The sequence below is a fragment of the Piliocolobus tephrosceles genome, chromosome 2 (assembly GCF_002776525.5).
Source record: "Piliocolobus tephrosceles isolate RC106 chromosome 2, ASM277652v3, whole genome shotgun sequence".
Classification (NCBI taxonomy): Eukaryota; Metazoa; Chordata; class Mammalia; order Primates; family Cercopithecidae; genus Piliocolobus; species Piliocolobus tephrosceles.
The window spans coordinates 131,150,090-131,175,550 of NC_045435.1; the positions used below are offsets into that span (position 1 = coordinate 131,150,090).

Sequence of the window (25,461 nt, forward strand, 5' to 3'; positions counted from 1 at the left end):
GGTTCAAAATTATTTTTGACACTTAGAATGTGTGTGTATGTGTATGTGTTTTATTTTAGACCCTGTTTGCTGAAATGTTGGGGCCAAACAACTTGATAGAGCCTATGATGTTCCTCTCAAGATTCCTAAAGCTTCCACCAACCTCAGATGAAAATATAACTGTGAGAAGTAAATTTAACAGCATTCTTGTCTGCATATGTGTGCCAAAATGGAAGCCAGAATCATGAAGAAGAAGCTTATTTTATAACCATGGTGGTGGCTCATGTTTGAGTAGTAATGGTGAGTATCAATTGTTGGAAAATTTATTTAATACAATTCTGATATTACTTTGACTACTCATATCATAATCTACAAATTTAATATCATATTCTTGCTTCCTAAATTTATTTCATTAAAGCAACATAAAGTAATTGAATTTTTGAAATCTCAATCTAAATAAAAGTTTAGTAACAGTTGAACTTTGAAATATTTTACTAGTTTTTTGCCCTACCTAAGAGTTTCTGACCCTTCCATTCACTGACAGAACTTACAAATTTCACAGATTTACCAAGCTCCTTTGTGAGCTTGCCAACATACTGTTGCATTGTGAGCTTGCTGACATACTGCTGGAAATGACTTATTTTTCTTTCGTGGCTCAAATAAATAATTCTTTTCCAAATATGCTTTTCTCATGTCCCCAAATAGAGGTAGAAAAACTGCAGAGTTTCCATATACTAAAATTAAATATTGGCTGGGTGTGATGGCTCATGTCTATAACCCCAGCACTTTGGGAGGCCAAGGTGGGAGCATCACTTGAGGCCAGGAATTTGAGACCAACCTAGGCACAATAGTGAGACTCAGTCTATAAAATAAGTATAAACAATTGAATATTAAGGCATGGTTTGCTTTCTTTGAATTGTTTCCTGCTTAACATCATAGGATTAAATAATGGGTTGTATTTTCCTTTTAATTTTTTCTCCAACAATATTATTATCCTTTCCAAGATCAAAGCGTACTCCAGAAAAAATGCTTCAGTTTTCCTGTTTAATAAAACAGCTAGTATTTTTTTTCATGTGGAATATTTCAACGAACAAGACAATAGATTAAATGTAGAAAGACTGTTCAAGGCTCAAGGTCCAGGGTGCTGGGAGTATGGCCTAGAAGGGAAGGGATGTGCCCCCTTGCTCTGCTAGTCTATGCCCTACAGTGAAGCCAGCAATCAGAGGAAAGCCAGACAGTCCTTTGAAGTGTGGAGCTTGGGACAGAGGCCTCAACTGCCTAGATTTAAGGAGGGTTCTGATTGCCAGTGTTACAGGTTTGGGCTTAGAGTGTGCTGACCTGAAGCAACTTGCAAACGGTGAAGAGAGAGGATACACTCTTAGGTGACTGAGAAGGGCTAGAGATCTACAGGAAGCTAAGAGAAAAGAATATCAGGAAAGAGGATGGACTTAGTAATTTTCCTTTTTGCATACAAATATTTTTTAATTTTATGCAACAGAACATAAGACTTCAGTAATGTAAAATGAAAATTAAATGTTAACTTGAAAAACTATAAAATTGCAAAAGTAATGAAATCGAGACAATCTTGTAGTGTTAAATTTAAACATCGTTTTAAACTCATATTTTCAAAATCTATCTTTTCTAGCTCTGCAAACTAAAATGGCTTAGTACCAATGAGTACATATAATGTCAAGATTTTTTTCTCTACTAACATTTGCCACTAAAGGAAACCAGGACTCCTTGAAGAAATTATTTACTCCAGGCTTCAGCCAGGAAAGATTTATGTATGTATAAAAAACGTTATGACAGTAAATACACGAAGGTGTCAACATCAGTGAGCTTAGCAATGTAGGAATCTGATTTATTATTACTGTTAGGGTCCACCCAACTGGACTGTTTTCCCCTCCCAAAGGCCAAAAGTAAAACCCCCTACCCCAAACCCACCTGTGACTGTCTGACTAGAGGCCAGCTGTTTCAGGATGTGGTCAAGACGTCTACCTTACATAACAGAGCTGGCAAGAAAAACATCCCCAGGAAGCGGTCAGACACCTGGCACAAAGTACCCACGCCCCCAACCTTTTCTTTTTCCTTTACCCTGACCCATTTCTACACCCTGTACAACCTTGCTATAGCCTGTAAGCGGGGCTGCTTTCTCTGCTTTTGTCAGAAGGTAGCCGGGCAGGACTGACAATAAATCAGCTTGCCTGAACTTGAGTCTATTGGCCTCATTTCTTTCTTGGCTGTCCTTCCAATTATGCCTTACAATTATTATTTTTCTTTTGTGCATTTTAATTGTATAACATATATGTATATATACACACACACACACACACATACATACATACAAGGTCTTGGAAAAAAACTAAGTTGTTTGAAAATGTTTTCTATGTACTCTCCGAGCTACCTTGATTTTTTCTGGCTTTAGTACTTGAAGTATAATGACCTTGGCGAAGTGTTTTAGATGTTTAAAAACCCATTTTACTCATTTTGAGAAAATAATAGTACTAATCTTATAGGTGTCTGGACTCAGATTATATATCCAAATCACTTCACATAGGGTTTGAATCTCGGAGTAAAAAATAAATGTCCACTATTACTATTATCATTACTATCATTATTATTTTTATAATCTCCCTCTCAAAAAATTTTCAGAATGAATTGTTAATATTTCTGTCTCTGACAAGATAATCTAAATTTTATAAGGGCAGAAATAATAGCTATTTCGTTTTCTATACTCTCAACACTTTAAGAATATATTTGTCCAGGCGCTGTGGCTCACTCCTATAATCCCAATACTTTGGGAGGCCGAGGCAAGCAGATCACTGGAGGTCAGGAGTTCGAAATCAGCCTGGCTAACATGACGAAACCCCGTCTCTACTAAAAATGCAAAAATTAGCCAGGCATGGTGGCACAGGCCTGTAATCCCAGCTACTCAGGAGGCTGAGGCAGGAGAATCTCTTGAACCTGGGAAGCGGAGGTTGCAGTGAGCCAAGATTGTGTCACTGCACTCCAGCCTGGGTGACGGAGTGAGATTCTGTATAAAACAATATACACACACGCACACACACACTATATATGTACATATATATGTATATGTGTGCGTGTGTGTATATATATATGTGTGTATATATAATTTGTTTTTTCCATGATAAGCTGTTTTAAAACAAAGATTCTGAATTCTGTATGTTTTCTATGGATAATTCTGTTAGAGTTAAAGAATTTTTTCCCAAGTTGTTACTCAATACATGCTGTCTGTTGGAATACAAATAACACTACAATCATTGACGAACTTTGCTCTAGTTTCCTATTACTCATTAAACCTTGAAGTTGCACTTAACACAAGTGTATCTGGATAACGGATAAAATTTTGACCTTATTATGCCAATCCTTAAACTAAGTGAGTAACTCTATATTCAAAAGAGCAAGATAAAGCTTTTGGGTGGAGCCGAAGCACACTGCTTATTAAAGTACACTATTCAGGCACATCATGTAAGTTTACTTTCTGTGTTTCTAGAGACCAAGAAGCAGGACGTACACCATGGGAAGAAAATCACTGTACCTTCTGATTGGGGGGATCCTCATAGCATATTATATTTATACGCCTCTCTCAGATAACATTGAGGAGCCATGGAGACTGATGTGGATAAACGCAAATCTGAAAACTATAGAAAATTTGGTAAGTTTGGAATTTTATGAATTAAGATGTGCATACACCACGAATTGACCCAGAGAATTAAGTTTTTCAAGATTCTATTCTTTCAATTTTTTGATTTATTCATCTTTTAAAATAAATGCTGTGGCCTCTGACGATGTATTACTTAGAAATGTTGTTTGTTTTCTGTCTTATGTATTGGAATCATGTTAAAAAACTATCAAGAACAGCAAGCAAGGAGTCATTTGAATAAGTTTTACTAAAAAGTACTTTGTTTAGGTAGCTTTAATGTCATGATAGTGGCTCTCCTTTGAATTATTATCTTAGGTAGGGTTTGTTACCTAAATTTTATACTCAAATTAGAGATCATCTGATTATGCAGCACTGTGTTGGTTATAGATTTTTATGCATTTATCTTTAGAATTCAGAATATAGACTAAGGACATGTAAATAAGTTCTCAAGAAAAGTTTCAATAGGCAGGCTGGTTGGCACATGCCTAGGATTAACCACGAGAGGCACAATATGCATAAATGAGAAGGGGAGGGAGACTTGGGTGTCCTGGCAACTGGCTGCTTGCCAGGGCAGCTTGAATGCTGGCAAATTAAAAAGGTGTAGCTCTCTCTGGATCCTTGAGGATATTTTACTATTACTTCTTTGGTTACTTTATTATCTTCATTAAAAAAAAAAAAAATCTCTTTTCAAAACTTAAACCAAATGAATGTTGTAACTCCTGGATTAATCTTTTATTTTGCATTTATTCAACAATTCAACTCTGTCAAATCCTATTAGGCAAACAAGTGGTCTGTCCCCACACGGTTGACATTCTAGTGGTGGAGAAAAAAATCAATTAGAATTAAATGAATAAACGATTTTAATTCATGAGAAGTACCTTGAAGGAGGTAAGATGGAAAAAAAGAGTAATTTGGGCAGAAGGCAAGAGTGGGATACTGTATGTATGGCAAGAAAAAGCCATTCTGAAGAGGAAACATCTACTTAGGGACCAGAAGAATGAAAAGAAACCAACCATTCTAAGTGCTAAGACAAATGTTTTCCAGCAGAGACAGCAGCAAGTACAAAAACCCCAGCTACAGAATATTGACAGTCCAAGAAATCATATGAAACATTTGGGTTTAATGGGGAAATTGTTGCAATTAGTTTGGAGAGTTTAGAAGCCACATTATACAGTGCTTTGTGGGTACTGGTAGCAAGTTTTGATTTAATTCTGTATGTGATGCAGAACTATTAAAGAGCTTTAAGAAAGGGACACATTTTTTTCCCTCATATTTGCTGTCTGTGCTACAATATGTGAGAGGTCTTTGATTTTTTTTCTTGGAGTCTTTATATTAATCTTTTTATTTATTTAAGCAATTATATATATATTCTTATCTGGTAGCCTTTTCATTCATTCATTCATTCATTTACTTACATTCTGCCCACAATTTATGAAAGTAACATATTTTCAGAGCTCTCAGTAGATATACCTTTTAAAGGTTGTTTTAATGCTTTTTCTTATTCCTGAATTATCTGCTTGTTTGTTTGCTTGCTTTTTTGTGGTCAATTATGCTCCTGGTTTGTCTCTTTTTTCCTGATTAGTTTTCCTGGCTTCTCTGAAACGTCCGGCAATCTTTGAGTGTTCATACCCTTTATTAAATGTTTACATTATGAACATTACATCAAGAATCAAACTACTCGATTGAGAATCCTGGTAAATATCATTTACTAGCTGTGTAGGCATGGATGACATATTTAACCTTCCTGGGCTCACTTTCCTCATATCTGACATGGATACAAAAATGTATCTTCCTCCCATATAAGCAAGTTGTTAATATTACTGAGATGACTACAATAGAGTGCTCAGAACACTGACTCATTCTACAGTGAAAGGATGGGCTACAGGCAGGCAAGCTGCCCTCCCTTTTTCTCCCACTCATTCCTTCCCTCCCAACCCTGACTCTCAGCTCCCATGTACAACCAGTTGCATAGCCACACCTCACTGCATCTTCCTATTTCTAAACTAAACCAGTTCCTCGACCTGCCAGGATTTTTCCTTTTCTTACTTGGTTAGCAAAAGACTTAGAAAAATGTATTTACTTCAAGTCTCAGATAAAATTGTTTTTCCAGTGGCTACTCCCAGGTAGCTTTTTGTAATCACGTGCTGTTTGCTCCCAAGGTACCTTGTACGGAGCTCTGTCATATGTTTACATTGTTTTGTAACCATTTATTTATCTGTCTTTCACACTTAACTCTGAGATGCTTGAGAATAGCATTTGTCTGGTTCATCTCTGAAACCCTAAAGCCTGGTAGAGAGCCTGACACATTTTAGTGAAATAGGAGCTAAATTAGTAGCAGGGGTCAATATAAAACTTCATTTTTGCCCTCTAAAGGTTGCTGAAAGTCAACTGACAGGTCTGGTTAATAGGAGAAAAAGGCATATACATTTTTTAGCATACGTAATAGAGTTACAAAACATAAAACCTCAAAGAAATGGCCAGATGGTTGACACTTTTTTTTTTTTTTTTTTTTTTTTTTAACTATCCTGAGGTTACAGAAAGAATGATGGCTTGGCCAAAAAATGTTATGGTGGCAAGACAGGTTATGGGAAGAAGAGAAGAGGAGACATGGTTAGCGAAAGTGGTCTTGTTAGTTACATGGATCCTCATAGGCAGCAGCCCTCAGAGAGAATAGATGGTAAAATTTCTTTCAGACCTTTAAAGGTGTCAGATTCTCAGTAGATTTTTCCTAGATCTGGACAAATAAAGGCTCTCAGAGAAAGCCTGCATTAACGCAGATTTTCTTTGCAGATGCAAATCATCTCCACAAAAGAAAAGCTCTCCAGCTATTCTTGTATTTCCAGCCCTTCTGAAAAGCCGCCTTGCAATATGTCAATGAGATATATTTTGGGGATGAAATATTTTTATTTCCTTCACTGTATACTCCCTCTTTTTTAAGAACCACCCTAGGCATAACCTTTGAATTTTGGTTTCTTTTAAAAGGACCAAACAAGATTCATGCATGAAAATTTAGTTCATTCCATTTGAGTTTATTAAGGGTTAATGTGTACCTGTGAGTCCATAGATGTCTTTGCCATTTGATACTTGAATTTTAAGATGTTTTTGAATTTCATTTTTAGGCTACATTTGTGGAGCTGCTGGGACTTCACCACATTATGGATTCTCTTAAGGTTGTCTGGAGCTTTTATGAAGTCCCACCAACCTCAGATGAAAATGTCACTGTGACTGAGACAAAATTCAACAACATTCTTGTTCGAGTATATGTGCCAAAGAGAAAATCTGAAGTACTAAGAAGGGGATTGTTTTATATCCATGGTGGAGGCTGGTGCCTGGGAAGTGCTGGTAAGTGAATGCTTTGAAAAATCTCTGTCACTGAGGTAGTTTGCAAACATTTTACTAAGTCTTCAGCAGGTATACATGCCCTTCGGCATGGACATTAACGCCTCTTTTATCTTCTCGTACTTTGTTCTGATGGCAAAGTTTTACTTTTCCTTGAATCTTTATATCACTCTTTTCTGCATATGCATTTCCTCATCAACCCAGGTAGAGGTGAGAAGACCCTTTTTTTTTTTTCTATTTATTGCAATTACTCTAAGAAAGTTGTGCTATTTCTGTCATTCTCCACTTGATATTACAGAACCATTTAATGTTTTCATCCATTTACTCAAATTTACTATATGCCTGGTAATACTTTGAGATCTTTGAATGTATTTTTGAATAGACAAAATTTCCTCACACCTGTAATCCCAGAACTTTGGGAGGCCAAGGCGGGTAGATCACTTGAGATCAGGAGTTTGAGACCAGTCTGACCAACATGGTGAAACCCCGTGTCTACTAAAAAAAAATACAAAAATTAGCCGGGCATGGTGGCAGGTGCATGTTATCCCAGCTACTTGGGAGGCTGAGGCAGGATAATCTCTTGAACCCAGGAGGTGGAGGTCGCAGTGAGCCAAGATCGCACCATTGCACTCCAGCCTGGGCAACAGAGCAAGACTCTGCCTCAAAAAATTATAATAATAATAATAATAATTCCTGTCTTCCTGTCTTCTTGGAGCTTACATTCTAATGAAGACAGTCTTTAATCAATTGATAAATAACTAAAGAATACAGTGTGTTTTAAAGTGATAAATGTAGGAAATAATAGGTCAGAATGTTAGAAGAAAAACCTTAGACTAATTGGCACCGTCCCAAACCAGAATAGGTTCAGAGAGTCTCCAGCACTGCCTCATGGATGAAGAAGAGTTACGAATAGAAAAAGGAAAGTGACATTTAGAAAACAGAAGTGAGGTACAGAAATAGGTGGATTGGTTACAGCTCAGCGTTTGCCTTATTTGAAACTGGTTTGACAAGTTGGTTACCTTTGGCTGAAACTCAGTGATTGGGACAAGAGTAGGTTAGACATCCAATTAAGTTACAACTTACTATGTATCAAGAAACCTTTAAACTAAGGAAAGAGGCAGCTTTGGGCTAAACTTAGTTTATTTGGCAAGAGTAATCAAGATTGGGTGTGAAGGTTGTATATTTCTTAATGTATAGAATTATAGCAGAAAGAGAAAAACGTTTAGAAGTGGAAATACTGGGATAAAAGTCCCAATTGTGTGAGAAAATCATCCTAACCCACCTGAGCTCTAGGGCTCTTGATATTTATCAGTTTACCTCCAATGAATACAGTATAGATTAACTGGAGGAGTGAAGATTGGACTGGGCCTACTAAGTTAAGAACTCTGAACTCTAAAGAGGAAGAATAAATTAGTCCTGAAAAGAAAATGTTACAAGCTTGAAATTAAGCAGATTTGTCCATTGATGTGGGAAGTTAGAGGAGAAAAAGACAGAAAAAGAAAGAGACAGATCTGAGTGAATGTCTCATTTCTGACAGACTGACTGGGAGGGTGAGGACAGATCTCTGGAGAATGGAAACAAAATTGTTGGGTGAAGGAATAAGCAGACAGCAAAGCACTGAGGTGGTCAAAAAAGTCAAAAATGAAAAGAAAGCCAAAGAAGGTGAGAACCTCAAGGAAGACGAAATAATAAAAGTACTGGATTGTGTAGAAATGTCAAGTAAGTAGGATGGAAGTATGTCTCTTGGATGTTGAACTTTTTATATTAATATTGTTGAGGAGAGACTTGCCGACATGATGGATATTCACAGAGAAACACATCACAGCAAGCAAAAAGAGAGAGAGAAGAAAATAAAATGCTAAGAATAATTGCTGGCCTTGTACTGATGGAACGTATCTCAAAATAATAAGAGCTATTTATGACAAACCCACAGCCAATATCATACTGAATGGGCAAAAACTGGAAGCATTCCCTTTAAAATTGGCACAACACAGGGATGCCCTCTCTCACCACTCCTATTCAACATAGTGTTGGAAGCTCTGGCTAGGGCAATCAGGCAAGAGAAAGAAATAAAGCGTATTCCGTTAGGAAAAGAAGAAGTCAAATTGTCCCTGTTTGCAGATGACATGATTGTATATTTAGAAAACCCCATCGTCTCAGCCCAAAATCTCCTTAAGCTGATAAGCAACTTCAGCAAAGTCTCAGGATACAAAATCAATGTGCAAAAATCACAAGCATTCTTATAGACCAGTAACAGACAAACAGAGAGCCAAATCAGGAATGAACTCCCATACACAATTGCTTCAAAGAGAAAAAAATACCTAGGAATCCAACTTACAAAGGACCTCTTCAAGGAGAACTACAAACCACTGTTCAGTGAAATAAAAGAGGACACAAACAAATGGAAGAACATACCATGCTCATGGATAGGAAGAATCAATATTGTGAAAACGGCCATACTGCCCAAGGTAATTTATAGATTTAATGCCATCCCTATTAAGCTTCCAATGAGTTTCTTCACAGAATTGGAAAAAACTACTTTAAAGTTCATATGGAACCAAAAAAGACCCCTCATTGCCAAGACAATCCTAAGTCAAAAGAACAAAGCTGGAGGCATCACGCTACCTGACTTCAAACTATACTACAAGGCTACAGTAACCAAAACAGCATGGTACTGGTACCAAAACAGAGATGTAGACCAATGGAACAGAGCAGCGCCCTCAGAAATAATACCACACATCTACAGCCATCTGATTTTTGACAAATCTGACAAAAAAAAGAAATGGGGAAAGGATTCCCTATTTAATAAATGGTGCTGGGAAAATTGGCTAGCCATAAGTAGGAAGCTGAAACTGGATCCTTTCCTTACTTCTTATATGAAAATTAATTCAAGGTGGATTAGAGACTTACATGTTAGGCCTAAAACCATAAAAAACCCTAGAAGAAAGCCTAGGCAAGACCATTCAGGACATAGGCATGGGCAAGGACTTCATGTCTAAAACACCAAAAGTAATTGCAACAAAAGCCAAAATTGACAAATGGGATCTGATTAAACTAAAGAACTTCTGCACAGTAAAAGAAACTACCATCAGAGTGAACAGGCAACCTACAGAATGGGAGAAAATTTTTGCAATCTACTCATCTGACAAAGGGCTAATATCCAGAACCTATAAAGAACTCAATCAAATTTACAAGAAAAAAACAAACAACCCTATCAAGAAGTGGCCAAAGGATATGAACAGACATTTCTCAAAAGAAGACATTCATACAGCCAACAGACACATGAAAAAAATGCTCATCATCACTCACCATCAGAGAAATGCAAATCAAATCCACAATGAGATACCATCTCACACCAGTTAGAATGGCAATCATTAAAAAATCAGGAAACAACAGGTGCTGGAGAGGATGTGGAGAAATAGGAACACTTTTACACTGTTGGTGGGACTGTAAACTAGTTCAACCATTGTGGAAAACAGTGTGGTGATTCCTCAAGGATCTAGAAGTAGAAATACCATTTGATCCAGTCATCCCATTACTGGAGATATACCCAAAGGATTATAAATCATGCTGCTATAAAGACACGTGCACACATATGTTTATTGAGGCACTATTCACAATAGCAAAGACTTGGAATCAACCCAAATGTCCACCAGTGACAGACTGGATTAAGAAAATGTGGCACATATATACCATGGAGTACTATGCAGCCATAAAAACGGATGAGTTCATGTCCTTTGTAAGAACATGGATGAAGCTGGAAACCATCATTCTCAGCAAACTATTGCAAGAACAGAAAACCAGATACTGCATGTTCTCACTCATAGGTGGGAACTGAACAATGAGATCACTTGGACACAGGAAGGGGAACATCACACACCGGGTCCTATTGTGGGGAGGGGGGGAGGGATATCATTAGGAGATATACCTAATGTAAATGATGAGTTAATGGGTGCAGCACACCAACATGGCACATGTATACATATGTAACAAACCTGCACATTGTGCACATGTACCCTAGAACTTAAAGTATAAAAAAAAAAAAAAAAAAGAAGAATTGCTGGCCTTAAAAGGACTTAGTTGTGAAATTAGCAAGAAAATTATAGATTGAAACGAGAGCTAAGTAAGAGCATTTTCTTTTATTTTTGTGCAGGAGAAATATAAACAGGTTGGTAGACTGAAATAAATGAAGGCAGTAAGTAGAAATATGTCAGCCAAGTAATGGGCTAGGAGTGTTGACTAATAGATACACATCCCAGAGGAAATGAAAGGGAAGAAGATTTAGAGCACTAGTAAAATAATTGGATATAGATAGGAAGGTTGGAAATGGAAAAAAGAGTATTACGTCTTCCTCTTAGATAAGAGAAAAAGAGACAAAGACAGGCCTCAGCTAGGTATATTCTTACAGTAGTAGTACAGATGCAAGCAGTAAGTTCCGGTGTTTGTTTAAGGGGACCTAGTTCTATTCCACTTATATTCAGGGGCCTTTTCTATTGTCCCGTGCAGACTTAGGTGATCCTTGAATCTGACATAGAAGGATCAATGGCAAAATGTGCAGGACAAAAGATAAAAGGGAGGGAGAGCATTAGGAGGTTCGCTGGGAAACTTGAATTCCACTGAGTCATGGATGGATGGCTTCTTATAAATACAGTGTTAAATTTGTGTCTCCTGTTTTAAGGTGAAATAGACCTTCCAGAACGTGAAAAAAGTGCAGCAGGATTTTTTTGTGAAGGAAACAGCCTTGTCTTCATTTGTCTATTTTACTAATATGTTGCTTTTATCCTTTTATTTCAGCTGTAAATGATTATGACTTGCTGTCAAGATGGACAGCAGACCGACTTGATGCTGTTGTCATATCAACCAAGTAAGAGTTGTGCTGTTTGGTTTTCTGGCCAGATGCCTGACATGCCAAGATTCTCTCAGCTTTCTTTTTTTGTTTGTTTGTTGTGCGTGTGTGTGTGTGTGTATGTGTGTGTGTCAGAGTCTCACTCTGTCACCTAGGCTGGAGTGCAGTGGTAGGATCTCAGCTCGCTGAAACCTCTGCCTCCTGGGTTCAAGTGATTCTCAAACCTCAGCCTCCCAAGTAGCTGGGATTACAGGCGCGAATCACCACACCCAGCTAATTTTTGTATTTTCAGTAGAGATGGGGGTTTCACCATGTTGGTTAGGCAGGTCTCGAGCTCCTGACCTCAAGTTATCTGCCCTCCTCAGCCTCCTAAAGTGCTGGGATTACAGGCGTGAGCCACCACGCTCAGCCGATTCTCTCAGCTTTCTCAGCCGATGCATGATTATGCCAAAAATAAATGTTTCTCAGATGACACTAAGTAGGCAATTGCAAGTGAGTGCTAGGCCTGACCTGATTAGAGCTGAGAAAAAAAAAAAAAAAAAAAAAATCTGTATATGTGGGTACATGTGTTATTTAGGCAAAAAGAAACACCAAAAAGTAAAAAAAAAAAAAATGTTTTCACATAAATTCAAACTGTATCATTTATGGACGTAATTACCTGGACGATATTTCCTTTCAACCCTTAATTCACGGTCTTTAAAAATGAGTGCCCTGGAATCACAGGATCATCTATAAAAGTGCATTATAAATAATTTCCGTAAGTGATAACTTTCTTGAAACAGACTTAGCCCAGTGTATAGCACTTGGTGAGCCTAAACTGTAGGCTATATAATTTTAAATATTTAAAATACAGTCTACAATTTAGGCTCACCAAGTGCTATACACTGCACTAAGTATATTAAAAATTTATTATCAAATTAAACAAATAAATGAGGTCATATAAAATTGTGTTAAATAATCCACTTATGGAAAGAGCACTTAGGGACAGTAAAATTAGGGGTGGATTGCTGGATAGACCCATGCCAGAGCAATATATATTTAAATTGAAATTTCAGAAAGTAAATGAACAGTTAAAAAATAACATATGTATCCCCATTTGTCAAGTTAATCATTATTATAACGTTGGGACATAATCTTGATCAATATTTGGTTGTATGTGATCACTCATAAATGTAGTGGCTAGAATAATATTTTGTAAAATGCAATTAGAAAATCAAGGCTTATGGTGTTTTGCATTCCAACTTTATTCTTAAAGAGAATTTTCTTAAACATGGCAAGTCAAATTACAGGATAAGACCTACACCTGTGTTTGATTCATTGAAATGACTCGTAAATCGCATGCACTTGAAAGATAAAATATACTTTAAAATACGTATGAAATATATGCCTTACCTTCAAATATTCTCATTTTATTGATATTAAAGATGAAGAACTCCAATATTAAAAGATAGATAATTTTGGTTGTATCTAAATTAAAATGACCAATAAGCACATGAAAAGATGTTCAATATCATTAGTCATTAGAGAAACGCAAATCAAAACCACAATGAAATACCACTTCACACTCACTAGGATGGGTATAATATATATATTTAAAAAGATAATAACAAGTGTTAGTGGGGACATGGAAAAATCATAATCCTCTATGCTACTGGTGCGAGTAAACACTTTGACAGCTCCATAAAACGTCAAACGGAGTTACCATATTGACCCAGTATTTCCATTTCTAGGTGTATACACAAGAGAAATGAAAACATGCCCATATAAAAACTTGTATGTTTGTAGAAGCATTATTCATAAATCTTAAAAGTGGAAGCAACCCAATGTTCATTAACTGATAAATGGATGGATAAAATGTGGTATATCTATACAATTGAATATTTAAAATTCAATCAAATATTTAAATAAAATGCGGCATATCTATACAGATATTCAGTTGTGTAAATATATCACATTTTATTCATCCATTTGTCAGTTAATTATTTGTTTGTTAATAAAAAGACTGCTACAGTATGGACAAATCTTGAAAATACTGTGCTAGATGAAACGAACCAGTCATAAATGTCAAGTTTTGTGATTCCATTTATAGAAAATGTCCAAAATAGGGCAAATGAGTAGAGACAGAATGTAGATTAATGATTGCCTATGGTTGGGTTTGGAGGATGGTGAGAAATGAGAAGTGACTACTAATGGGTATAGGATTTCCTTTTAGCGTGAGGAAAATCTTCCAAAATTGATTGTGGCAATGATTGCACAACTCTGAATATATTGAAAATCACTGAATTGCATACTTATAATGTGTTAATTTTATGGGTTATGAATGTCTCAGTAAAATAGTTATATTAAAAATTCAGGTTGGGTGCAGTGGCTCATGCCTGTAATTTGGGAGGCCGAGGCAGGTGGATCACGAGATCAGGAGTTCCAGCCCAGCCTGGCCAACATGGTGAAACTCCATCTCTACTAAAAATACAAAAATTAGCCAGGTGTGGTGGTGGGCACCTGTAATCCCAGCTACTCGGGAGGTTGAGGCAGGAGAATTGCTTGAACCCGGGAGTTGGAGGTTGTGGTGAGCTGAGATTGTGCCACTGGACTCCAGCCTGGGCAACAGAGCTAGACTCTGTCATTAACAGAAGTCTTAAAGTTTGTGTGTGTGTATATATGTGGGTATAGACATATGTGTACTTTAAACAGTTTTAAATACATATATACTTTTTCAAATTCAAAATATAAAAACACCTACCAATTAATAGAAGTATAGGGGAAAGACTCAAAAAGACAATTTACAGAAAAGGATATCCAAATCATCAAACAATATATGAAAATGTACTGTATACATCAGGAAAATACAAATTAAGACTATTGTGATACCTTTATATACTCAAAATTATAGATAAAATGAGAAAGACATAAAATACCAAGTGTTGATGAGGTTTTGAATCAACAGCACTTCCATAAGCTCTGGTTTGAAAATGACTTGGTAGACTACTCAGCAAAACTCTTTGACATTATTAAGTAAAGCTTATGCATACCTCTGTTACTATCAGTAGCACAGGTATATATCAACAAGGATACATCCATATGGTCACAAAAAAACATGTACTAGAATATTCATAGCAGCACTGTTTGTGCCCAAGACTGCAAGCAGTCTAAATCCCCATAATATTTTTTTATCTGGAAAACTATTTATTTGGTATTTATTGTTTGTTTAATCATTTGCAAGAATATTTAATATGTGATCTACCCTCTTAATGAATTTTTAAATTTGCATTATTTTTGACTCTACAGCAGATCTGTAGAGCTTATTCAACTTGTTTGACTGAAACTTTATGCCAGCTGATCAGTAACTCCCCATTTCCTCCTCCCCACAGCCCTTGCAACCATCTTTTCACTCTGATTCTATGAATTTGACTATTTTAGACACCTTATAATAAGTGGAAACATACAGTATTGGTTATTCCATGACTGGCTTATTTCACTTAGCCCGTCAACATGTTAATGGCTAAATGATTTGTGGTATATTCAAACAATAGGGTACCATACAGGAAGATAGAAGCAATGTGAATGAGGCTCAAAAACATAATGTTGAACAATTGAAACCAGATACATAGTATATGCTATATGATTTCATTTATTTAAAGGCAAAAACTAGGCAAAATTAATTTATGCTGTTATGTCAAATTAGTGGATACTTCAGGAATTAAAGAGAGTAAACAAAAGGTTTCTGGGATGCTGGCAATGTTATATTTCATGATCTGAGTACTGATTATGTGGCTGTGTTTAGTTTGAAAATTAAAGAAATTATATACTTATGTGCACTTCCAGCATGTATTAGGTTGGTGCAAAAGTTATTGCGGTTTTGCCATTATTTTGCACCAATAATATATTACGTTCTAATAAAAACAAAAAAAAGTGTGAAGTATGTTTTCTCTCTACAGCTACAGATTAGCACCTAAGTATCATTTCCCAATTCAGTTTGAAGATGTATATAACGCCTTAAGGTGGTTCTTACGTAAAACAGTTCTTGCAAAATATGGTGTGAACCCTGAGAGAATCGGTATTTCTGGAGATAGTGCAGGAGGGAATTTAGCTGCAGCAGTGACTCAACAGGTATGATGTTGATAATTTCTATGCTTTTTAAAAATAGTCTACTTACAAACATATCTAACGCATGTATTAAAATATAAATGCAAATAGGAGATACTAATTTTTTGAAACTATTAAAGAGAATATTGAGAAGAAATGACTAAAACATTATAATGTCAATCTCTGCTTCTGTCATAGATTTTTTTTTCTTTCTTAAGGGAATGTTAATTCTTTGGATAAATCATTAATTTGAAATTATAGCCTGCATGTGGTAGCTCAGAAGTGCAATCTCAGTGCGCTCTGAGAGACCAAGGCAAAAGGATCACTTGAGACCAGGAGTTTGATAGCAGCCTGGGAAATACAGTGAGACCCTGTCTCTACAAAAATAAGTGAATAAATAAATGAATAAATAAATAAATAAATAAAATAAAATAATAAGAAGAAAAGAAAAATTAGCCTGGCATAATAGTGTGAGTTTGTAGTCCTAGCTACCTGGGAGGCTGAGGAGGCTGAGGCAGAAGGATCTCTTAAGCACAGGAGTTCAAGGTTACAGTAAGCTATAATCATGCCTCTGCACTCCAGCCTGGGTGACAGAGTAAGGTCCTGTCTCTTAAAAGCATAAAAAATAAAATAATATGTGTCAGCAAAATATTATACTAACTAGGTGAATGAGATCATGTAATTGTGAGACTAATGACCCTATTACCCTATTAGAGGTTCAGACGAATTCATAGAATCTTCGATGGCATATTCCTCTATTACCATAAAAATAATCCTATTTTTAGAAAATTATCAACACATTCAAAGATTCCCATGCTACTTACAAAGAAGAAATATGAACAATTCAAAAGATTTTTGTATGTAGATGTAAAATCAGATCTTTGTATCTGTCATTTAATGATAATATAATAATAATAATAATAATAATAATAATAATAATAATAAATGGCATTTTTGCCCCAGATTATATGTAGAATAGATTTTGTTTTTATGATGAAGAAGAAACACTGCTATTGATTGTTTAAACATCTAAACTCTTTCTTCATGTAGTAGTCAGAAAGGAACTATTTTCCCATGGAGTAGAAGTCAGGAGAAGGAGCTACCTAAGATCTTCTCTCTAAGAACATATGTAGAAGGTTAAATTTTATTAGTTGACTTTAGTTACAAATGAGGGTTCTAAAGCAATTTTAAAATATTGCTGTTATTGGTTTTGTTAATTATATTTATTTATGATTTTTCACACTAAAAGCATTTTGACTGCTAGAATCTGTTGAACAATATTCTCAAAAGTAAAGATTTATAGTTGCACTTTGTTTCAATCATAATACAGAACAAATCTTTGAAACTTCACAGGTAGGTTTCTAATCATTACGATGAATTTCATAATGTAGCAGCAAAAACATTAGACTGGACATCAGGACACTTGGAGATGCAGTAATTTCTAGAATTGATACTGGCTTAATCTCTCTAAATAAATATTCATTTTCTCTCCTGGAAGAAAAATGAACTCTTTCAACTTTAAAGAGTTGTTTGAGGGTCATATGAATAAATTTATATAAAAATGCTTGGCAACTTGTACCAGTCTTTACAAATAGTCTCCAAAATGGTCTATTTTGATAATTATAGTTAAAATGTAGATAAATACCACAATTTGCAAAATATTTGAGGTTACATCTAATAATATCTGTAATTTTATGTAGAAGTTCTATACATCTTTTATAGCATATTATACACTTTGAAAACATAAAATTATTTTTTAACCTATATGTTTTCACAATTTAAAACATATTTCGTAATATTTCATTCTTATAAGTGTCCTTTTTTCCTACCTGGTATTGGTATATCTCTTTTTACAGACTGATTATTACAAATATTAGCACAATGGACTTGATATAAAAGATGATGTTAATAGACCATTTAACACAGAAGTCTTGCCCAAGTCTCCTAAAGTAACATGTTGCTTTAGCATCAAAGCCATGTCAGAAACCTCTATTAAGTGATCCTTCTTCTTCATAGCAAAGCTTATTGATATACTGGTATATTTTAATAATTTTTTTTTTTTTTTGATACAGTGTCTCACTCTGTCTGCCAGGCTGGAGTGCAGTGGTGTTTTCTCAGCTCACTGCAACCTCCACCTCACGGGTTCAAGCAATTCTTGTGTCTCAGTCTCCTGAGTAGCTTGAATGACAGGTGTGCACTACCACACCTGGCTAATTTTTGTATTTTTAGTCGAGACAGGTTTTTGCCATGTTAGCCAGCTGGTCTCGAACTCCTGACCTCAAGCAATTCACCCACTTCAGCCTTCCAAAGTGCTGGGATTACAGGATTGAGTCACCATACCAGGCCTATTTTAATATACTCTTACATGAACAGAAGAGAATATTTATGCAGTTCTTCTGGTTATCATTCCTAGCAGAAAGCATAGGAGATTAACTTTCTAATGATCACTTAGATCTTTTTGTATTATCCATAAAGCATATATGACAGATGATTTTCCTTAAGTTGAAAATATTGATGAACATCTAGCTCTAGAAACCCATTTCGAATGTTAGAAAGTTTGTTGTGATGGTATGTTTCATTTATTATTTAAGTCTTTTTGAGATCATGAATAGATAGATAGATAGATAGATAGATAGATAGATAGATAGATAGATAGATAGATAAAGACAAGATAGATAGACAGATAGATAATCTTATTAGGGATACTTTATTGTTTCAAATGAAAATGATTTGTGCAAATCATCTTGTTTCTCAGCTCCTTGATGACCCAGATGTCAAGATCAAACTCAAGATCCAGTCTTTAATTTATCCTGCCCTTCAGCCTCTTGATGTAGATTTACCATCATATCAAGAAAATTCAAATGTTCTACTTCTATCCAAATCACTCATGGTTAGATTCTGGAGTGAATATTTTACCACCGATAGATCACTTGAAAAAGCCATGCTTTCCAGACAACACGTACCTGTGGAATCAAGTCATCTCTTCAAATTTGTTAATTGGAGTTCCCTGCTCCCTGAGAGGTTTATAAAAGGACATGTTTATAACAATCCAAATTATGGCAGTTCTGAGCTGGCTAAAAAATATCCAGGGTTCCTAGATGTGAGGGCAGCCCCTTTGTTGGCTGATGACAAAAAATTACATAGTTTACCCCTGACTTATGTCATCACCTGTCAATATGATCCCTTAAGAGATGATGGACTCATGTATGTCACCCGACTTCGCAACGCTGGAGTTCAGGTTACTCATAACCATGTTGAGGATGGATTCCATGGAGCATTTTCATTTCTGGAACTTAAAATTAGTCACAGACTTATAAATCAGTATATTGAGTGGCTAAAGGAAAATCTATAGTAAAACATGTAGCTATAACATATTTTTAAAATAAAGTAAATCTCAAAACCTCAGAAAATTTGCATTAGAAATTGGCCTTTCTTAGAATGGTCTAATTTAGTTCCACATGTAGCATAATTCTTAGATAGTCACTTTTCTGTTTGTTTGTTTTTTTCTTACTGTGGGATTTCATTTCAATTTTCTACATTGTCTATCTGCTTTTTCTGAGATTTTCCTTCTGACACTGTTAATCTTATTTGTAAAAATATTACATTCTTGTATACTTTATTTTTGTGTGTTGGCTACTATTTACAATGCAGGAGAATAAATGTGAGCAAACATTGCCTGTCTGGATAATGTCAAGATTTTAATCAATGTTCATTTACAACCTGAAACATTCCTAATCACAGATATGAATTAAATGCCAATTCTTTTCAAAAGCAGTTGTCTCAGTGAAATGTCAATTTATTACCACAGTAAATTTCTCTATGTAACACTTTTAGAATTCAGGTACCAAGTGTTAAACTAATCAATGCTAAAAAAAAAAAAAAAAAAAAAAAAAAAAAAAAAAAAAAAAAAAAAAATCACTGTGGTACTGTGGGGAATTAGCTGCTTTTTATTCGAGGAAAGGTAAAGAAACTGAAGTTTAGTAAAGACAGAAGAAATATTTGGGATGAAAACTGACCTAACAGCCAAAGACTATAGATGTGGAAGTGTGGAAGTCACTGACCAATAATAGAAAAATCAGAGAAAATTTTAATCTCTGAAAATCCCATCCCAATATTGCAGGGAGAAAAATAAATAAAATGGAATATATTTAATGCTGGGCAGAATTACTTGTATTGACTATGAACTATGTAGTGTTTTCTAATTATAAAGAAGCCCAACTACAGGCAGTCTTCAGATGGTGCAAAAGCTCCACACCATTATCGGGGACTAAAGCTTTTTCTATCTTTGTATTCACTGACATGGTTTGACTGTGTCCCCACCTAAATCTCATCTTGAATTGTAATTCCCACAATTCCCATGTGTCATGGGGGGAACCCAGTGGGAGGTAATTGAATCATGGAGGAGACTCTTTCTCATGCTGTTCTCATGATAGAGAATAAGTCTCACAAGAGCTGATGGTTTTAAAAATGAGTTTCCCTGCACAAGCTCTCTCTCTCTTTGCCTGCTGCTATCCATGTAAGACATAACTTGCTCCTCCTTGCCTTCCACCATGATTGTGAGGCCTCTCCAACCATGTGGAACTCTAAGTCCATTAAACTCCTTTTGCTTCCCAGTCTCGGGTATGTCTTTACCAGCAGTGTGAAAACAGACTAATATACTCACCATCCTCAGTGTCTGTTTGTGTGCATACTTATAATTATTGTATTTTTGAGTAATATCTAAATATTCTATCTAGGCAGAGAAGGGATATGGCAGAAGAGCTGTATTTGAGGTAATTTTATTTTATCAGGAAAGCAGTAGTAATCTCAGGATATCCAGCTAAGAGACTTCTTATATTTCATTTTCTAGGACAGTGTCACAAGGAATTTTGCAAAATAGAATTTTAGTAGTTGGGCAAATTGTAGTTTCTTATGTTAAGAAATAAGGCAATACCCTAGCCAGAGCAATCAGACAAGAAGAAGAAATAAAGGGCATCCAAATCAGTAAAGAGGAACTCAAACTGTCACAGTTTGCCAATGATATGATTATATACCCAGAAAACCCTAAAGGCTCATCAGATCATAGATCTGATAAATGAATTCAGTAAAATTTCAGGATACAAAATAAAATTACACAAATCAGTAGCTGTGCTATACACCAGCTCAGTGACCAAGCTGAAAATCAAATCGAGAACTCAACCCCTTTTACAACAGTTGCAAAAAACAAAATAAAATTAAATACTCAGGAATATACCTAACCAAGTAGGTGAAAGATCTCTATAAGGAAAACTACAAAACACTACTGAAAGAAATCACAGATGACCCAAACAAATGGAAATGCATCCCATTCTCATGGATACATAGAATCAGTATTGTGAAAATGACCATACTGCCAAAATCAATCTATAAAATCAATGCAATTCCCATCAAAATACCATCATTATTCTTCATAGAACTAGAAAAAATATATAAAATTCATGTAGAACCAGAAAAGAGCCCACATAGCCAAAGAAAGACTATGCGAAACAAAAGCAAAAGCAAAAACAAAAACAAATCTGGAGGCATCACATAACCTGACTTCAAACTATACTACAAGGTTATAGTTACCAAAACAGCATGATACTGGTATAAAAACAGGCATGTAGACCAATGGAACAGAATAGAGAACCAAGAAATAAACCCAAATACTTAACAGCCAACAAAGCAAATAAAAACATAAAGTGGGGAATGGACAACCTATTCAACAAATAATGCTGGGATAATTGGCAAGTCACATGGAGAAGAATGAAACTGGATCCTTATCTCTCATCTTATACAAAAATCAACTCAAGATGAATCAAAGACTTAAATCTAAGACCTGAAACCATAAAAATTCTAGAAGATAACATTGGGAAAAACCTCTTCTACTTATTGGCTTAGGCAAAGTGTTCTTGATGAAGAACCCAAAAGCGAATGCAACAAAAACAAAAATAAATAGGTTGGACTTAATTAAACTAACATACTTCTGCACAGCAAATGAAATAATCAGCAAAGTTAACAGACAACCCACAGAGTGGGAGAAAATCTTTGCAATCTATGCATCCAACAAAGGACTAACATCCAGAATCCACAAGGAACTCAAACAAATCAGCAAGAAAAAAAAATCCAATCAAAAAATGGGCTAAAGCAATGAATAGACAGTTCTCAAAAGAAGATATACAAATGGCCAAGAAACATGAAACAATTCTTAGCGTTACCAATTATTAGAGAAATGCAAATCAAACCACAATACAATACCACCTTACTCCTGCAAGAAGGCCATAGTTTAAAAAAAAAAAAAAAAAAATAGATGTTGGCATGGATGTGGACAAAAGTGTAAAAGAAAACACTTTTACACTGCTGGTGGGAATGTAAAGTAATACAACCACTATGGAAAACACTATGGAACTTTCTTAAAGAACTAAAAGCTGAACTACCATTTGATCCAGTAATCTTGCTACTGGGTATCTTGCCAAAGAGAAAAGAAGTCATTATATGAAAAAGACCTTTGCACATGCATGTTTATAGCAGCACAATTTGCAATTGAAAAAGTATGGAACCAGCCTAAATGCCCATTAACCAACAAGTGGACAAATAACATATATATGTACACACATACACACACACACACACACAACATGGAATACTACCTAGACATAAAAAGAAATGAAATAATGGAATTTGGAGAAACCTGGATGGGTTTGGAGACCATCACTTTAAGTGAAATAATTCAGCAGTGGGAAACCAAATATTATATGTTCTCACTCATAAGTCGGAGCTCAGCTATGAGGACACAAAGGCATAAGAATGGTACAATGAACACTGGGGACTTGGGGAGAAGGTTGAGAGGGTGGTGAGGGATAAAATCCTACACATTGGGACAGTGTATACTGCTCGGGTGATGAGTGCAACAAAATCTCAGAAATTACCACCAAAGAACTTATCCATGTAACCAAACACCACCTGCTGCCCCAAAACAATTAAAATAATGAAAAATGAAAAAAAAAAAAAAGTCAAGGGGATAAAAGTTGGAAAAAAAATAAAAGCACTTAATCTATAAAACAGGCAAAAAATAAATAAAGAAAAGAAAAGGAAAGAAAGGAAAGAAAGCAATAATATAGGCAACTAGTAGAATGTGCCACACATATCTACAGCAGGAATTTGTTAAAAACCAATTGTGGAATAATGATTTTCTGAGTAAAGAAGGAGAGTTGTAGGTTAATATTAAAAGTAATGAATAGAAACATAAGTTGCATTATGGTCCCAAATTGACCGTTTCTGTACCATGTACAAATAAAAAATGTGTTGGCTGCTTTGAAATAATCTCTAGAACTCATCCATGCCTGGTGTGTTATTGTTTTATCTGATCCTTCTTCAAGGGTAGAAAGCAGTGACACTAACATGGACACTAACAAGCAAACACCTTCTTAGTCAGAAAGTTGGGTTTTTAACTGTTATCTGTGATATCTGTATGTTAAGCAAGTATTTTCTTTGACACTTTGATATTCTGCTTTTTGTCCTAAAGGCAAAAAGCAGACAGGAGAAGCAGGTTAGAGTGTCAGCCTACTGAGGTCTATGAAACGAACATTCTGAAAGTTGGAACTTTATCTTCATAAAGATGATAATCTTTTTAGATTAGTTTAATTTTTAGTAAAATTGAGTGGCAGTGATACAATTTCAAAACCGGGGGATTACTTTGGGAGAAAATCCAAAAATTCCAATGATCTGGCAATTCTACTTTCAGGTGTTTTTCTCAAAACAAATTGAGACATAGGTCTACAAGACAGACTGGTACAGGTAAGTGTACTTTAGCTTTATTAGCATCAGCCAAAAATTGGGGAGGGTGGAATTCTCTAACATTTTGTATTTTCCTCCTCTTCAACTAACAACTGAAACTAGAAACTTGAGGACACTGCTTTCTCTATATTCCTGATACCACAAGGACTAGGAGTGAAGTGGAGATTTGCCTTACTTACTGCTCCTTGAAGACCATTCCTTCTACCTCCAGTTTTGCTCAGGGGTTAGCAACCTACAGCCTACAGGCCAAATTCAACCTCTTGCCTGTTTTTGTACAACTCTAAGATAAAAATGGTTTATACATTATAAAGCATTGTGGAAAAAATAAGAAAAATAAGAAGCAGTGATGGTAGCAGTGGAGGAGGAGTAGCAGTGGAGGAGGAGCAGCAGCAGGAGGAAGAAGAGCAGGAGGAGGGAGGAACAGGAGCAGGAAACAAACACTATATATGACTGGCAAAGCCTAAAATATTTATTATCTGACCCTTTACAGAAAAAGCTTGCAATAGACCTTACCACTAATACTCAGTTCTCTTTGAGGTCATCTCCTGAGCCCTGTCTTACTCTCTCTCATATCTTAAAAGATTTTGAGCTCACTGACAACATCTCACAATTACATTGGTAATCTCAGTATTTATCTAGATGATCCGTTGAGCTACCTAGAATCCCGGCTGTTTGGCATTCTCTCCTCCAATAATCTTGTTCTTTTCTTGGATAAAAGACTCTCATGGGCCGGGCGCAGTGGCTCAAACCTGTAATCCCAGCACTTTGGGAGGCAGAGACGGGCGGATCACGAGGTCAGGAGATCGAGACCATCCTGACTAACACGGTGAAACCCCGTCTCTACTAAAAAGTACAAAAAACTAGCTGGGCGAGGTGGCGGGCGCCTGTAGTCCCAGCTACTCGGGAGGCTGAGGCAGGAGAATGGCGTAAACCCAGGAGGCGGAGCTTGCAGTGAGCCGAGATCTGGTCACTGCACTCCAGCCTGGGCGACAGAGTGAGACTCCCTCTCAAAAAAAAAAAAAAAAAAAAGACTCTCATGGTCAATCCTAGAATGTGTTATGATCAATCACTGTGCCCACTCTAGAATAGCAATACCAAACATTCTAGTTCACTCTAGTTGGGTCTCTAATTTTAATAACATTTAAGAAATAATAGAAGTTAAAATTCATTGACTATATCCAACATTTCACTCTTCCTCATTGCCCTAATGTAATTTTTTCTCTTCCTTACCCAGAATGTGTTCTGTGGTCAGTTAGAATAATGCCTCCCTTGCATATGCCATCAACCATCAACCCCTTTGGATCTCTACTAATGTACTTGTTTATCAGAACTCCAACCTTGAAGACATTCACCCACTGCCTACTCTTCACATGTACCTATGCAGCTACACATGGTTGAAGAAAAGCAAAAAAGTGCTGAAATGTCCCAATTAAATGAAGTCTGTAAACCCCAATTATGCCTTTAATAATGCCTAGCAATCATACTATAATTTTCTAGTCCCTTGAGTCTTCTGTTCCTAACTCTCATCAGGTCTATAACACCCCCTCCACCATCTTTTATCTCAACTGATGACTGTGCTTCCCATTTCACCGAGGACACAGAAACAATTGAAGAAAATTTCCACAAGTTCTCACCCTATATCGACCCAAGCACCAATATCCTCACCTCTATAGTGTATTTCACCTTTTATTACTATAGATGAACTGAGCATTTGTGCTTCTGTGTAAGGATTGTTCCTCTCAATATGTGCACACAT

At 35.9% G+C, this 25,461-nt stretch overlaps 1 protein-coding gene across 1 annotated transcript; it reads left to right on the forward strand.

Moving 5' to 3' along the window:
• Nucleotides 1-3,378: 3,378 nt before the first annotated feature.
• Nucleotides 3,379-19,588, forward strand: AADAC (arylacetamide deacetylase). Its single transcript, XM_023232085.2, has 5 exons — nt 3,379-3,655; nt 6,763-6,985; nt 11,777-11,846; nt 15,764-15,935; nt 18,667-19,588. Exons 1-5 carry the CDS (start codon nt 3,518-3,520, stop codon nt 19,261-19,263), a joined length of 1,200 nt encoding a protein of 399 aa, XP_023087853.1. The 5' UTR covers nt 3,379-3,517; the 3' UTR covers nt 19,264-19,588.
• The last annotated feature ends 5,873 nt before the right edge of the window (nt 19,589-25,461 follow it).

Excerpts from the sequence above, each read along its gene's own strand:
- AADAC (XM_023232085.2), top strand. The coding sequence starts at position 3,518 with ATGGGAAGAAAATCACTGTACCTTCTGATTGGGGGGATCCTCATAGCA. Across the intron at positions 3,656-6,762 it reads TGAAAACTATAGAAAATTTG|GCTACATTTGTGGAGCTGCT; the intron begins GTAAGTTTGGAA and ends TTTCATTTTTAG. Across the intron at positions 11,847-15,763 it reads GCTGTTGTCATATCAACCAA|CTACAGATTAGCACCTAAGT; the intron begins GTAAGAGTTGTG and ends TTCTCTCTACAG.